At 42.3% G+C, this 17483-nt stretch overlaps 1 protein-coding gene across 1 annotated transcript in view; it reads left to right on the top strand.

Moving 5' to 3' along the window:
* Positions 1 to 17483, top strand: part of LOC134330943 (gamma-aminobutyric acid receptor subunit alpha-3-like) — a 285511-nt gene that overhangs the window by 103529 nt on the left and 164499 nt on the right. The window contains exons 3-4 of the mRNA XM_063012234.1: positions 7992 to 8113; positions 11923 to 11990. Coding sequence (XP_062868304.1) covers positions 7992 to 8113; positions 11923 to 11990 — 190 coding nt within the window. The remainder of the gene's footprint in view (positions 1 to 7991; positions 8114 to 11922; positions 11991 to 17483) is intronic.

The following is a 17483-nucleotide window of genomic DNA, read 5'->3' as shown; positions in this document are numbered from 1 at the left end:
TTGGGTGGTGGATGATTCTCAGCACTGTTGTGCGGTTATGAGTGGATCAAACACAGCAGTGCTGCTGGAGTTTTTAAATATCGTGTCCACTCACTGTCCACTCTATTAGACACCCCTACCTAGTTGGTCCACCTAGCAGATCTAGAGACCGCTCAGCTATTGCTGCTGTTTGAGTTGGTCATCTTCTAGACCTTCATCTGGTCAGAGGACGCTGCCCACGGGTGCTGTTGGCTGGATATTTTTAGTTGGACTATTCTCAGTCCAGCAGTGACAGTGAGGTGTTTAAAGGCTTATCCACTCATACCAGCACAACACACACTAACACGCCGCCACCACCATGTCAGTGTCACTTCAGTGCTGAGAATGACCCACCACCCAAATAATACCTGCTCTGTGGTGGTCCTGTGAGAGTCCTGACCATTGAAGAACAGCATTAAAGGGGGTTAACAAAGCATGCAGAGAAACAGATGGACTACAGTCAGTAATTGTTGAACTACAAAGTGCTTCTATATGGTAAGTGAAGCCAATAAAATCGACAGTGAGTGTAGAAACGAGGTGGTTTCAATGTTATGGCTCACCGGTGTATATTTATTTATTTTAATAATCAGCACATGCTGGTAAAGACTGGTTGCACTGGTTGCAAAGCAAAAACACACCATACACAGGGCACCAGTCTTTCACAAGGCATTAAGTACTCACACAATTATATACTCACAACCAAGGGCAATTTAAATTAGCCAGTTCACCAGTCCACATGTTTTTGGATTGGGTGAGCAAATCAATTTGAATTAAGTTTCACTGAGTTCATGAATTAAGGATGTTCTTCTTTTCTACTGAATTTTTTATACATTTTATAGATTGTATAAAACCAATGTTTAATTCATGGCAAACCATTTGGAACACAGCCAAAGGAACATAAGTATAGAGACCTGCCACTCGGCTGGGCTGGGCGGCCACATGAACAAAGATTGGCTGTTGTTCAGGGATGGGAAAGCCGGACCAGGGTTCCTTATAACTGGTGCAATTCTGACCTCTGCTGGCTAGTTGGGGAAAAATGCTGATCAGGGTGTGGCCCTCCGTGCACAAAGCTGATCCACATATGAACTCGCCTTGTGCAGGTGAAAAGAGGCAGTCGGTACTGCTCACGTGTCGGAGGGGGCGTGTGTCAGTTGCAAAGCTTCTCAGTCGGCGGTGGAGGGTTATATGAGTAGAGGTGAGGCGTAACGCAACCAGGGTAGACAGGGTAGATATATATATACACACACACACACACACACACACACACACACACATTCATAACAGGACAGATAATCACTGGTTACACAAGCTTCATCAGATTCATCAAACACAGTCATGGACAATTTTGGACTAATTCACCTCACTGGCATGTCTTTGGACTGTGGGAGGAAACCGAAGCTCCTGGAAGAAACCCACACAGACACAGGCAGAACATGCACACAGAAAGGACCCGGAACACTCCATCTGGGAATCAAACCGAGGACCTTCTTGCTGTGAGGTGACAGTGCTACCCACTGAGCCACCATGCCGCCCCACCTTCCAAAGACATTTTTCATTTACATTTTCAGCATTTTAGCAGACACTTTTATCCAAAGCGACTTACACAGTGAGCGGAACACGATGAGCAATTGAGGGTTTAGGGTCTTGCTCAGGGACCCAACAGTGGCAACTTGGTGGTGGCGGGGCTTGAACCGGCAACCTTCTGTTTACTAGTCCAGTACCTTAACCACTGAGCTATCACTGGCCCAGATAGTCTCTTTGAGAACATACATTTACATTTTCAGCATTTAGCAGACGCCTTTATCCAAATTACAGTATACAGTCTGAGTAACTGAGGGTTAAGGGCCTTGCTCAAGGGCCCAACAGCAGCAACCTAGCAGTGGTGGGGCTTGAACCAGCAACCTTTGGATTACTAGTCCTGTGCCTTAACCACTAGGCTACAGCTTGCCCATATGCAGAAGGTGGCTACTCTAAATTCCTCCTAGGTGGAACTGGTTAAGTGTATGCCGCTCAGTGATGAAATGCACTGCTTGTGGCTACTGGAGCAGTGCTGGTGCGTAAGTAAGCACTAGAACTTGAAAAATAAAGCATTAAATTCGAAATATTTAAATGGAGGTCCGTTAAATAGAGGTTCCTCTGTAGTAAAAATAAATAAATAAATAAATAAACTTAGATGTTTCTTTCTTTGTTCCATTTTTCTTCAGTGCACTGCAGAGATGAGTGAGTGGCATCACTGATACCATCTTGGCAACCTTTTTTGCATTTTCATAAATGATTTCACATCTGTAACCAGTCGTCATTCCTCAGTCTTGCCTTGAATATTGAATAAATTGCTGCCCAATATACAATTAGGTATGCGGGGGGTGCAATAAAATGTCATTTTCAATCAAAACGACATTAGGTCCTATTATCCCACCTGTTCTGTTCTGTCTCGTCCCCTTGGCCCCGGACACATTATCTCCCCCACCCACAGACAGCTGCGTGAACGGCTAAATAGAGACAAAGAAAATCAGTCATATTGTGAAACGTCGAGTCGCACCTTGTCAGAGAGCGAGCCTTGCAACATTCATTTTTTAATATCGCTCTTTCTCGCTCTTTCTGCAGAAGCGGCCGCCTAGTGAACCGCAGGGACGGAAGGTTTACTAATGGCATGTTTGCGTGCAGTTTGAGTAACAGAACAACAAATTGCCAGCTAATTAGAAGTGTATCAGTGTGGGCATCCCTTGCCTCAGCGCTCCTCCCTACTGTCTGAGAGACTGCTTACATCATAGCTTAATTGCCCCTTTACCGAACAACACCCTGCAACTAGGATTTGCGGGGGAGATTAGCTTTTGATCTCCATCAGCTTTTAAAATGTCACCGTTCCCAGAAGGACAGACCGGTCTGGGGAAAAAAAAAAGCCAACTTTTACCTTTTACTGCTTGGAAACAAAGATATCAACAGTGCACTTTCCTCAGCCTTGCACTTTTTTTAGGTAGTTGGAGCTGTTTTGTCAGCGAAGCTTCAGTTCTGACGATAGGAAAGGCTGAAACGGCTGAACCAGTAGGGGGAAATTTAATTAGTAGAAGGTCAGCTTGGGTCCACTGAGATTTGGAACTGGGGAAAGTTGTTCTGTCATGTTTTCTTATCAGAAGAACTCTGTTTTCAGCATCAGCATCCACATAATGGGCACTCCAGGTAGCCTGACAGGAAGAATGTCAATGTTGTTTCTGAATACAATTTAAGCATAAGGGTTGAGGGCCTTGCAACAGTCACAATTTGGCAATGGTGGGGCTTAACTGGTGACCTGATTACTAGTCCAGTACCTTAACTGCTGAGCTACCACTGCAGTTTTTTGTGCAAGAAACGTTTTATTGTGTTTTTGTTTGGTCTGGCATAATACCCAGCATGCAATATTTCAATACAGGGATTAAGGTAAGATAAGGTAAGATAGGATAGGATAAGATAGGATAAGATAAGACAAGACATGATAGCCCCCCCCCCCCCCCCCTCCCAGGACCCCCACAGAGTAAGTATTATTTAGGTGGTGGATGATCTCAGCACTGCAGTGACACTGACATGGTGGTGGTGTGTTAGTGTGTGTTGTGCTGGTATGAGTGGATCAGACACAGCAGCGCTGCTGGAGTTTTTATATACCGTGTCCACTTACTGTCCACTCTATTAGACACTCCTACCTACTTGGTCAACCTTTTAGATGTAAAGTCAGAGGCGATTGCTCATCTACTGCTGCTGTTTGAGTTGGTCATCTTGTAGACCTTCATCCGTGGTCACAGGACGCTGCCCATGGGGTGCTGTTGGCTGGATGTTTTTGGTTGGTGGACTATTCTCAGTCCAGCAGTGACAGTGAGGTGTTTAAAAACTCTGATCCACTCATACCAGCACAACACACACTAACACACCACCACCATGTCAGTGTCACTGCGGTGTTGAGAATGATCCACCACCCAAATAATACCTACTCTGTAGTGGTCCTGTGGGGGTCATGACCATCAAAGAACAGGGTAAAAGCAGGCTAAAAAGGTATGTAGAGAAACAGATGGACTACAGTCAGTAATTGTAGAACTACAAAGTGCTTCTGTATGGTAAGTGGAGCTGATAAAATGAACAGTGAGTGTAGAAACAAGGAGGTGGTTTTAATGTTATGCCTGATCAATGTATATATATATAAATCACCTCTGCATCATTGGAAATCCCCACTACCATCTTGCCATGTATGCATATAGTCTGGGTTGCACTGTCGCCTCACAGCAAGAAGGTCCTGGGTTTGATTCCCAAGTGGAGCAGTCTGGGTCCTTTCGGTGTGAAGTTTACATGTTCGCCCTGTGTCTGCATGTGTTTTCTTCTGGGTGCTCTGGTTTCCTCACACAGTCAACAAAGACAAAAGACATGCTGTCAGGTTAATAGTAGATAATAAATTGATGTGTGTGTGTGCATGTGTGTGCATGCAGTGGGCAGTGATGGCTTAGCTGTTAAGGTACTGGAATGGTAATCAGAAGGTTGTCAGTTCAAGCCCCATCTCCTCAATTGCTCAAATTGTATTCAGACATAACTGTCGCTTTAAATAAAATTCCATAAATGGAAATGTGTGTGTGTGTGTGTTTGCCCTGTGATGAACTGATGACCTGTCTGGGGTGTTTTCTTCCTTTCACCAATTGAATTGGACCAACTTGTTGTCAGTCACTCAGTTTATGTAACAATATAGTTTTCCAAATTTATTCTGCCACTGATATAATACTTTAGATTATTCATATTTATTTATACAGTTTTTCTTTCTTTATACAGTGTGTAGCACTGTCGCCTCACAGCAAGAAGGTCCTGGGTTCGATCCCCAGACGGGGCGGTCCGGGTCCCTTCTGTACGGAGTTTGCATGTTCACCCCGTGTCTGCGTGGGTTTCCTCCGGGAGCTCCGGTTTCCTCCCACAGTCCAAAAACATGCAGTCAGGTTAATTGTAGACACTTAATTGCCCTATAGGAGAATGGGTGTGTGTATGTGTGTGTGTATGTGTGTTTGCCCTGTGATGGACTGGCGCCCCATTCAGTACTGTGTGCCTTGCGCCCATTGAAGAGCTGGGATAGGCTCCAGCAAACAACCCCCGCACGACCCTATTTGGATAAGCGGTTAAGAGTGAGTGAGTGAGTTTTTCCTTATTGCATTTAAGCTGGAGATTCACATCTAGATATAACTGCTTAACTGAAGTAAAATACAAGTAGGCATGCATTAATAAACACATTCATGTATTTATTTTTAAATAATATTTATTTATAAGGTAAAGACTCATGATAGGGAGTATTCATATTTAACATAGGAGAAAAGCACCTTTTTTCATGTTTTAAGGCTTATGCGTGTGTCGTCAGATGCTCGAACACTAATGTCAGAGGGTCAGTCCTTGCAAAGTTCTTAATTTGATTGAGGAAGATACTCATTATGTTGTCAGCTTTCTGTCATTCATGTCCTCCAGTGCACCGGCGTATTGTTCTCTGGGGAATCATGCTCCCAGCCAGAGGTAATTGTACCGCATATTTAAGGTAATTAAGAAAGGGAAGGTTGGCTGAATATTCAAGACCTCATTTGCAACTCGTTATATAAAGCAGCCAGAGTAAGTTTGCTGCAAAGCTATACTCAATAATAGGACAGGGCCGGTTAATCTGTATGGATTTCTGTTACTTGTATTATTTCGTGGACTTATGGACTCACCCACAGTCAGCGACACACTCCACTGCAGACATTCTGTGTTTCTGGTGGGTCTGTGCTCTGGACATTAAATTAAACCTGGACGCAACTGTCTATGGCACAAATCATCCCTGTCTTTCACACTGGCTGGCTGGGCATTAGTGTGGTTCACTTTACGTCTGCACTCTCCTAAACAACGTGTCTCTTCACACCTGCTGCAGTTGTGCTGTGGATGTGCAGGAAGAATTCTTTCTTTCTTTTTGTTTTTTCTTTAGTTGTATGTTGGAGGGTTTATTTTATTTTATTTTATTCTGTTTTGCAGTACATATTTAATAATTCAGTGACTTCAAGTTTTACAGCCGTGTTCATTTTTCATTTTATTCTCATTGACTGTTTTATTCTGGTCAGGGTTAAGGCAGCTCTGTTCTCATGTGGAAACAAATGCAAAGCCGGAATTCCCAGGACAGGATGCCGAGATGGATGGATGGATGAATGAATGGATAGATGGATGGATAGGTAGATCGATGGATGGATGGATGGATTAATGGGTGGATAGATGGATGGATAGATAGATGGGTGGATGGATAGATAGATTGATGGATGGATAGATGGATAAATAGATGAATGGATAGATGGATGGATAGATAGATGGGTGGATGGATGGATGGATAGATGAATGGATGGATGGATAGATGGATAGATGAATGGATAGATGGATGGATAGATAGATGGGTGGATGGATGGATAGATAGATGGGTGGATGGATTGATAGATAGATGAATGGATAGATGGATGGATAGATGGGTGGATGGATTGATAGATAGATTAATGGATAGATGGATGGATAGATAGATGGGTGGATGGATGGATGGATAGATGAATGGATAGATGGATGGATGGATAGATGGATAGATGAATGGATAGATGGATGGATAGATAGATGGGTGGATGGATTGATAGATGGGTGGATAGATGGTGGATGGATGAATAGATGCTTACCTTAGCTTATGTTCTTTCAGATGCTATTAAATTTTTAACTGTGTGTTGTCCCATTAGGAATATAATCTGTTATTTTGTAAATGTGCTTATAATTAAAAACTTTCAAACTTTTCCCAGTTGTGAAGTAAAACAGTAACTCATTAGAAAGCCAATCATGCGTTTCATTGACACATCATCTGTGTGACGCAAACTAGATAAATGCAAATAACAGCATTTCTTACTAAAAATTAAAATCAGAAGGTCTGATTGGTTTAGAAAGCGGTTCTTACAACCATTAGTGGCAATTCTGTAGGAGCGTTCCATTCACCCCAGTTGTTCCTGTGAAGTGTACTACGTAGGGTATTCCATTTTAAGTGAGATTCCAGTCCAAAGGTAACGAAAATGTTCAAATGTGTATATATATACTGTATATATACAGTGTATATAATTGTCACACATAACTAATGTTAACACATGCTGACGCTAGGGACTCTTGTTGTTTACAAGTCATTTTTTTGCGAGTCATGAGTCGAGTTCGAGTCATTTGAAACGAGTCTGAGTCGAGTCTGAAGACGCTGTGTGAAGTCGCAGACTCGAGTCCCCATCTCTGCTTAGACCAAGTTGATCCTAGGTGATTTGTAGTCACTGTGTCTATTTTCTGAGGAGCCGCAATGTGAGAAAATGCTTAAAAGTGTAAAAGATGGCCGCTCAGGTGGCGCAGCGGTTAAAACACACGCTGGAACCAGAGCTGGGATCTCGAATACATCGTATCGAATCCCAGCTCTGCCTGCCGGCTAGGCTGAGCAGCCACATGAACAACGATTGGCCTGTTGTTCAGATATGGGCGGGACTAAGCCGGACGGGGTCTCTCTCTCATGACTGGTGCAATTACGACCTCTGCTGGCTGATTGATGACTCCTGCACAGAGATGAGAAAAGAGTGCTCTCAGGGTGTGTCTCGTCAAAGTGCAGGTGTTAAGATGCATACGGCTGCTGCCCACGTGTCAGAGGGGGCGTGGGTTAGCTTCGTTCTCCTCAATCAGAGCGGGGATCGGCACTGGTGGAGAGGAAGCATGACGCAATCGGGCAATTGGACAAACTAAAGGGTAGAAAATGCATAAACAAAATATAAATATATTTTAAAAAATGTAAAAGATTAAAGATTAATGTCAAGTCATCAAGTCATTTTTCCCTTTTCATCCATTTTTACTGTTTTTTTTTGTTGCCAGATCTTTTGTTAAACCTTTTTTGACAGGTTTGTCCTGAAACTTCAAACCTCACCTCCTAACCTTTACTTTCTCTCACACCTGCTCTTTCCCGACAGGGCCGTAGCCGGACACAGAGAACCTCTTCCTGATGACAGCAAAGACAACATCACCATTTTTACACGGATCCTGGATCGCTTGCTCGACGGCTATGATAACAGGCTGCGCCCCGGCCTGGGAGGTAAGACATTGACTTGTGTCTCGATTCGTTTAAAGCCATTTTCTACTAGAGTCCACTTTTTTTTGGCACAGCCGTGTTGAATACAAGTGAAGATCCAGCTGTGAATTCTTCTGACACCCAGGTCAGGCTTGCTAATGAGCTGATTAGTTAAACCAGGTGTCCAGATAGCAGAGACACACTAGAATACACTTTTGAATCTGAATGATTGAAGGACATTCCTCTCCATTAAAAGTAAACTATGCAACTTTTAGATACTGACACTGTCCACAATCAAGCGAGCATTACTTGACTCCATGCAATGAGTTAAGTGCCTGTCATGCAGAAAAAAGCTTCTCCTGCTTTTTCGTTGTCCAGTTTATCAACACCAACCTTCAGCTGAGCTAGAAGGCGCTGACTTTGATTCAGGGGCAGCCAATTATAAAGCTAGCCGGACAGTGGACAGTTTAACCACTTCCAGTATGTTTTATTTTATGCCAGATGTGGTGTGTGTGTGTGTGTGTGTGTGTGTGTGTGTGCTTAAAAACCTCTAAGTATAGTGGTACCTTGGGCAGTTGTAGACTAGTCGGTAATGTACTGAACTAGTAATCAAAAGGTCACTAGTTCAAGCCCCATAAGCCCTGTTGTGCCCTTGAGCAAGGCCCTTAACCCTCAATTGCTTAGACAATATGGAAAGCATTAACAGGTTTCCTATACATCCTTATGGTAAAAATACCTTGAAACTCAACGTCTTTTAAACTCAACACCACTCCCAGAACCAACTGACGTTGAGTTTCAAGGTAGCACTGTACACCAATGAGGCATAACATTATGACCACCTTCCTAATCTTGTGTTGGTCCTTCTTTCTATCAGAAACTTCTTCAGCAATTTGAGCTGCAGTAGCTCGTCTGTTGGGTCGGACCACACGGGCCAGCCTTCGCTCCCCACGAGCATCAATGAACCTTGGCCGCCCATGGCCCTGTCGCCGGTTTACTACTGTTCCTTCCTTGGACCACTTTTGATAGATAGTGACCACTGCAGACTGGGAACACCCCACAAGAGCTGCACTTTTGGAGAGGCTCTGACCCAGTCGTCTAGCCATCACAGTTCGGCCCTTGTCAAACTCGCTCAAATCCTTACGCTCGCTCATTTTTCCTGCTTCTAACACATCAACTTTGAGGATAAAATGTTCACCTGCCTAATATATCCCACCCACTAACAGGTGCCGTGATGAAGAGATAATCAGTGTTATTCACTTTACCTGTCAGTGGTCATAATGTTATGCCCAGTCTGTGAATATAGACTACTTTGCACAGCGTAAGGTGACGTTTGGTTTACTTCCCAAACTTGCTGAGAGATTCTTTTTGTGTGTGTATGTTTGTGTGTTTCCACCACCACCAGAAATCATGGATAGAAGACTCTCACTCACTCTGGCAATGATGCATGCACATTCAGTTTCCCAACCACCGTTAGAAAGCAACAATCAGTAAAGCCCACATGACAACGTTTATCCAAAATCCCTCAAGCATGAATTATTGATTACGAACAGATGATTGAATATGATTGTTATCATTCTTCTTATTGCCCAGGCCTTTTTTTTAATGGGTGCAGTCAATCTAACCCTTTCTGTGGACCAAAAGAATATGTTTCCATCATTCAGTTCCAGAAGAAGAACATGAGATGTCACATGCTCTGATGCCTCTCATATAGTTTAAATCTTTACTGATATAAAATGTGTAATTTGTTGAGAACAAAATGACGGAACAATGGTCAGTGGAAGCAAAAATCATCTACCCATTGTGGCCTGGATTAAAAAAATTAAAAATAAAAATAAATAAATCACTGGCAACTCATAATGTCCCCACATGCCTGTGTGCAATACAGACATTACTGGGCATGCTCCTGATGAGACGGTGGATGGAGTCCTGGGGGATCTCCTGCTAGATTTGGTTCAGGGCATCAGTTAGCTCTTGGACAGTCTGTGTCCCAGAGGTTCTTAATTAGATTGGTCTGGATAATGTGAGGGCCAGTCAATAGCGTCAATGCCTTTGTCATCCAGAAACTGGCTACACACTCTGGCCTGCACCAGGAGGAGGAACCCAGGACACACCAATGCACACAAGCAGCCTACTAGAGGTCATTCTTTAGGGCTCTGGCAGTGCTGCTCCTGTTCCTTCTTACACAAAGGAGCAGATAAATTACTCTCTTGTGTAATTGATGGTCCTGATATACACCATCAGCCATAACATTAAAACCACCTCCTTGTTTCTACACTCACTGTCCATTTTATCAGCTCCACTTACCATATAGAAGCACTTTGTAGTTCTTCAATTACTGACTGTAGTTCATCTGTTTCTCTACATACTTTTTTAGCCTGCTTTCACCCTGTTCTTCAATGGTCAGGACCCCCACAGGACCACCACAGAGCAGGTATTATTTAGGTGGTGGATGATTCTCAGCACTGCAGTGACAATGACATGGTGGTGGTGTGTTAGTGTGTGTTGTGCTGGTATGAGTGGATCAGACACAGCAGCTCCTGGAGTTTTTATATACCATGTCCACTCTATTAGACACACCTACCTAGTTGATTCACCTTGTGAGACGATCGCTCATCTGTTGCTGCTGTTTGAGTTGACCATTTTCTAGACCTTCATCAGTGGTCACAGGACGCTGCCCACGGGGCACTGTTGGCTGGATATTTTGTGACAGTGAGGTGTTTAAAAACTCCAGCAGCATTGCTGTGTCTGATCCACTTATACCAGCACAACACACACTAACACACCACCACCATGTCAGTGTCACTGCAGTGCTGAGAATGATCCACCACCCAAATAATACATGCTCTGTGGTGGTCCTGTGGGGGTCCTGACCATTGAAGAACAGGGTGAAAGCAGGTTAAAAAGTATGTAGAGAAACAGATGGACTACAGTCAGTAGTTGTAGAACTACAAAGTGCTTCTATATGGTAAGTGGAGCTGATAAAATAGACAGTGAGTGTAGAAACAAGGAGGTGGTTTTAATGGTATGGCTGATCGGTGTATATATATATATTTTAACGTTTAATCAGTTTATCATTAGTGTAAGTCAGCTAGCCCGGAGTAAACCACATAATTATTCATAAAGCTTTCACTTCACAAGGGTCTTGAAAATACTGAAAACGAGCATTTGATTGCATCTTCTTCTTCATTTATTCCTTAAACTCATGGAATGGACTGTGTCAGATTGGATCAGTTAGCACACTAGCTAAGTTTACCCACCACTTCTTTCTCAGCCAGCCATATATTTAGCTCACAGAGCCATCAAATCCCTCTCTCCCGACCCTGTCGTACTGTACTCAACCCTCCACTCACCTGTTCTCAAGAAGTATACTGCTGTCAGATTTGGGTTGTTTACAATTTTCTTCCCGAGTGCAGCTTCTTTTCCGCACTGATATCATTCCCCCAGACTTAATCCAGGCATGGGGGCTGTCAGAAGGGTTTGTTTTGGATTCGTTTGCATCCAGTGTTCTCTTCTTAAGCACTGCCTGTGACGGCTTTTATGGTAATGATCCTGCCAGATGAGGCATGATAAAAGCATTAACCAAAACCGATGAAAACACAAGCTTACATTTTTCCCATTCCCCTGTTTTTTTTCCACCATTTGCTCATTAGACTGCTGCTGTGATAGCAACCCGCTTAGTCATTAAGAACATTGTTCAGAGTTCGCATTGTGATAACTTTATTTCCTCATATTTCATATCGAACAATGTGACTCAGAAAGTAGAACAGCGGAACATCTTTTATAATGATGAATTGCTTTTATTTACCCAGTATTTTGTTTTTCTGTCTGATTAGAGAGTGTTACTGAAGTACGGACCAACATCTATGTGACCAGTTTTGGACCGGTCTCAGACACAGACATGGTGAGTGTTTTGTCTTTGTTTAATTGTGAAGTTAATTAATTTTAGGCAGCGGGCTAGACTTCTACACTGTGTGCTGGCAGTTTTTTTAGCTAGATTATTCAGACTTTTATAGAATTTCTTATTTTTATTTTTTTTAAAGGACTACAATTTCCAACTGAGATCAGTGAGAAAACATAGATAAGAGGATATAGGAGAGTTTAGTTTGCCTGGCAAATATTTTATTCTTAGCGACTTCCATTAGAATAATATGATTTTAAAGGAAATAGTGCAATTACAAAGGAACCTCGATTTAACAGAGTAAAAGGGGGAAGCACTGGTTCGTAAAATGTGATTGTCCTAAACAGGGAGGTAAAAACACAGCACTAAGGTCCACAAAAGTGCTACACATTCACACATAATAAACAGTAAAGCCGATCAGATTGCACATTGGTAAGAAAACACACTAGCACACCAGAGCTGGGATTTCGAATACACCGTATCGAATCTCAGCTCTGCGCCACATGAACAACGATTGGCTGTTATTCACAGGGTGGGTAAGCCAGACCAGAGTTACAATAACTGGTGCAATTACGACCTCTGCTGGCTGATTGATGGCATCTGCGCAGAGTTGGGGAATAATGCTGATCAGGGTGTGGGTCTCCGTGCACAAAGCTGGTCCGCATATGAACTCGCCTCACGCAGGTGAAAAGATGCAGTCGGTACTGCACACGTGTCGGAGGGGGGCGTGTGTCAGTTGCGAAGCTCCTCAGTCAGCAGTGGAGGGTTGTATCGGTGAAGGTGAAGCATAACACAATCAGGGTAATTGGATATGACTAGATTAGGGGGGAAAATTCGGAGAAAAAGAGGAAAAAATAATAATAATAAACAGTCAAATGAACAATGTAAATAGATATGTACATGTGTAATGCAAAACCACTAAATTTCATTCCTTACTCGTTTACATTTTCAGCAGATGCTTTTATCCAAAGTGACTTACAGTACTGTGACAGTATACAGTCTGAGCAATGGAGGGTTAAGGGCCTTGCACAAGGGCCCAACAGTGGCAACCTGGCAGTGGTAGAGCTTAAACCAGCAACCTTTGGATTACTAGTCCAGTACTGTCATTTAGTTTTTCTTTAGACCTACGTATATTACTCACTGAATGTTTCTTCACACCATATTCCTCACATATATGAGCCACAGAAACACCGCTTTCCACTTTCTTAATAAGCTTTACCTTTTCAGTAATACCAGTGTTCCTCTTTCACTTACCACTTCCCTTGTCTTTCTAAGCCATAACTAAGCACTTGAACTTGCAAAAATTAAGCATAAAACACAGAGAAAAAGGTGAGAACAAAGCGAGCCTCCCTTCGAAATAAAGCCTACCACTTATGTTTGTTTCTTTGTTTATTAAGAGTTTAACGTCATGTTTTACACTTATGGTTACAGTCATGACAGGAACGGTAGTTACTCATTACACAAGATTCATCAGTTTACAAGGTTATATCCAACACAGTCTTGGACAATTTTGTATCTCCAATTCACCTCACTTGCATGTTTTTGGACTGTGGGAGGAAACCCATGCAAACACAGGGAGCACATGCAAACTCCACACAGAAAGGACCCGGACCGCCCCACCTGGGGATTGAACCCAGGACCTTCTTGCTGTGAGGCGACAGTGCTACCCACTTAGCCACCGTGCCACCCACCACTTATGTAAACAGAGAGATGTGCGCCGGCTAGCGGACAATTACTGAACTGCTGGTCTTGGTATGCTTCTCTTTTGAATTTTAAACAATTCGGACCTGGCATTCTGTTTTCCAGACTTTGTCTGTTCTGTTAAATCCGAAATCTGTTAAATGGAGGTCCGTTAAATCAAGGACTAGTTAATATACACAACCAGCCAGGTAAAACTCTGCTGACAGTAACAGTTGAGTAACATGCTATTTACAATAAAGGCAAATCTCTACAGTTTGTGTACAATTGTATTCAAATGTTCTACATTTCTGGCCAAATTACATATTTTGCTTATATTTGAAATGGGGGAAAAGGGGAACACAACCTCTTCACAATGGTAGAATATTGGTGTGTTCGAAAAGCTAGGGAGCTCTCTACATCCTACGTGCACTCCTGAGAATGAGGCTGTTCAAAATCTTAGATGCCTTAATATGCTCACTAGTTAAAATTTCAATGTTATTTTGACTCGAGAACGAGTGAGCATCGGAAGCGTCCTCAGTGATCAAGGCAATCCCATCAAGGCTTCTCTCACAGAAAAATAATAAAAACATGGCTGACGGGGCTTATTATTTTCGTAAATAAATTATTATGAATTTTTAACTTGTATAAACTTGCACAAGTGTTTTTATTTGCAAGTTCGGGCTTGTCAGCGAATTTAACCATTTTCAGTACACGAAGGGAGATGTCAGTTGACATGCTAGCGCGCTGTGCCACCCCATCCTATTGGTTTGAATGACAAGATGCTAAATGCTAAATGCGAAACTCGATGGAATCTCTGTCTAAGTAGCGCGTTCGAATAACCTGACTTATAAGTCATTGACTTATTAGAATCCTCATTACTGAGGCAGCTGCCTATGTAGGCAGTAAGATAGCAAGGCAGCTCCCTAGGTTTTCGAACACACCCTATGTTAATACAGTAAAAATAAAGCTGAAAAGGGTTATAAAAACAATAATGTACTGTTTTTACCACTGTTGAATATGCAGGACATTCTGTATGAAACTTGCATTCACTCATTCACTTATTCATTCATTCATTGTCCGTTTTAACACAGCTTTTATTCTATTCAGTATCGCAATGGGTCAAATTCACTGGGCGAAAGGTAGGAAACACCTTGGGCAGGTTACCAGTCCATCACAGAGCAATAAAACTGTCATTCTAATGTGATAAATCTACTCAAATGGGCTTGTGATTGCTTTATACAGGAGACAGCTGCATGAAAAAATGCAAGCTGGAACTAAAGAAAGTTACATATAGAGAAAGCCAGGGACTGTTGATCAGCTGAAGTCTTGTATCAAGTAAGAATGAAAAAAGCTCCAATTGCAAAACTGCAGCAATTAAGATCCTTAGTTTCAAAATGATTAAAAAGTATCATTAATAGAAACAGTGATGGAACAATATAAGCTTCTGTCCTAACTCTATGGGTTGGTTTCACAGACAGGGATTAAGCCTAGTCCTAGACTACACAGCATTTTGAATGGAGATTCTCCATTTAAAGCAAAATGTAGTCCTGGACTAGCCTTAATCCCTGTCTGGGAAACCAACCCTAAGTATATAACAGCCTTCAAAATGTAAATGTTTATACACCAATCAGCCATAACATTAAAACATTAAAACCTGTCCATTTTATCAGCTCCACTTACCATATAGAAACACTTTGTAGTTCTACAATTACTGACTGTAGTCCATCTGTTTCTCTGCATGCTTTGTTAGCCCTCTTTCATGCTGTTCTTCAATGGTCAGGACCACCACAGAGTAGGTATTATTTAGGTGGTGGATCATTCTCAGCACTGCAGTGACACTGACATGGTGGTGGTGTGTTAGTGTGTGTTGTGCTGGTATGACTGGATCAGGCACAGCAGCGCTACTGGAGTTTTTAAACACCTCACTGTCACTGCTGGACTGAGGATAGTCCACCAACCAAAAATATATCAAGCCAACAGCGCCCCGTGGGCAGCATCCTGTGACCACTGATGAAGGTCTAGAAGATGACCAATTCAAACAGCAGCAATAGATGAGCGGTCGTCTCTGACTTTACATCTACAAGGTGGACCAACTAGGTAGGAGTGTCTAATAGAGTGGACAGTGAGTGGACACGGTATTTAAAAACGGATCCACTAATACCAGCACAACACACACTAACACACCACCACCATGTCAGTGTCACTGCAGTGCTGAGAATGATCCACCACCTAAATAATACCTACTCTGTGGTGGTCCTGTGGGGGTCCTGACCATTGAAGAACAGGGTGAAAGCAGGTTAAAAAGTATGTAGAGAAACAGATGGACTACAGTCAGTAATTGTAGAACTACAAAGTGCTCTGTATACTAAGTGGAGCTGATAAAATGGACAAGGAGGTGGTTTTAATGTTATGGCTGATCAGTGAATATACATGGTGTGGCCCTTGAGAGGAGGTGATCTCGGTCTGGGCCCCACCCTCTGGAGCAGGTCCAACTAGCATGTTGTCGTACATTCTCAGCATTAGCTCCCTTCTTCTGCTCAAGTCGTTTGAAGACAGCATGTTGTCTGAAACAGTACAGCCTTTTTAAGGCTGAATGTAAAAGTAGTGTTCTGCTGATGTACCTTACCCTGCTATATTGTCCAGATAATTACCACAGCTAAAACAAATGCCATATCTGCTTTTGCTTCATGTTTAATTGCATAGAAATTTACACCAATTCAAAACACAGGACTTTTTTCTTGCTCCCACCTCAGACACACCTCAGCAGTAAGAGGAGTGAACGTTTTAACGTGGTTTGTTGTGATGCATTTTGGTGTGCTCGATGTTTCTCTGTGTGAAAAGAAACAGAACCAAGGGCAAAATGCTCAGGGTTAACAAACTCATCAACTGATTCGGATCAGAGCAAATAAATTACAGGTGAAAAAACACTTTTAAATAAAGGCTTAAGGTAATAAACAAATCAGTCTTGTTTTTAATGGATTTTACAAAATGCCCAAACATTTTCCAGAAATGCTGATGGTATTACTTGAACATGTGCATGATGTTAAAATATGGTAAAGTATTTAATTAATCATTTAAACAACATACAAATTGCCACTTATTGATTAACTTAAAATGAAGCTACTTGATTCCAGCAAAGCAGGAGTAGATTTTATAAATTTTCACCATCTAAAATATTTTTAGGAATTAGAAGCAAGATCCAGAATACTAAAATTAACTCCCAGATTGAACTGATCATATGCTGACAAAAAAGGCAAAGCAAAAACCCTAAATGACATTAAAGAGCCTACATGAGGGTTTATCTGACACAGTAGTGGTGGTGCATCATCGCATTATGTCATTAGAAGGAAACATTACCTGTCACCTCATTACACTAATCCTAGTCTGAAGTACTTTGAGAAGCTAGAGACGTTTTGGAATCGAGTGCCCTAAAGTATGTTTGGACTACATTTCACCATGATTCATTTTCTCTCAACATTAGGTGACAAATTGACACAGAGACTGCAGTTTTATATTCTCTGTACTTACACTGATCAGCCATAACATTAAAACCACCTCCTTGTTTCTACACTCACTGTCCATTTTATCAGCTCCACTTACCATATAGAAGCACTTTGTAGTTCTACAATTACACCACAGAGCAGGTATTATTTAGGTGGTGGATCATTCTCAGCACTGCAGTGACAATGACATGGTGGTGGTGTGTTAGTGTGTGTTGTGCTGGTATGAGTGGATCAGACACAGCAGCGCTGCTGGAGTTTTTAAATACTGTGTCCACTCACTCTCCACTCTATTAGACACTCCTACCTAGTTGGT

The sequence above is a fragment of the Trichomycterus rosablanca genome, chromosome 16, assembly GCF_030014385.1.
Source record: "Trichomycterus rosablanca isolate fTriRos1 chromosome 16, fTriRos1.hap1, whole genome shotgun sequence".
Lineage (NCBI taxonomy): Eukaryota > Metazoa > Chordata > Actinopteri > Siluriformes > Trichomycteridae > Trichomycterus > Trichomycterus rosablanca.
This window is presented reverse-complemented; position numbering and strand designations above follow the sequence as displayed.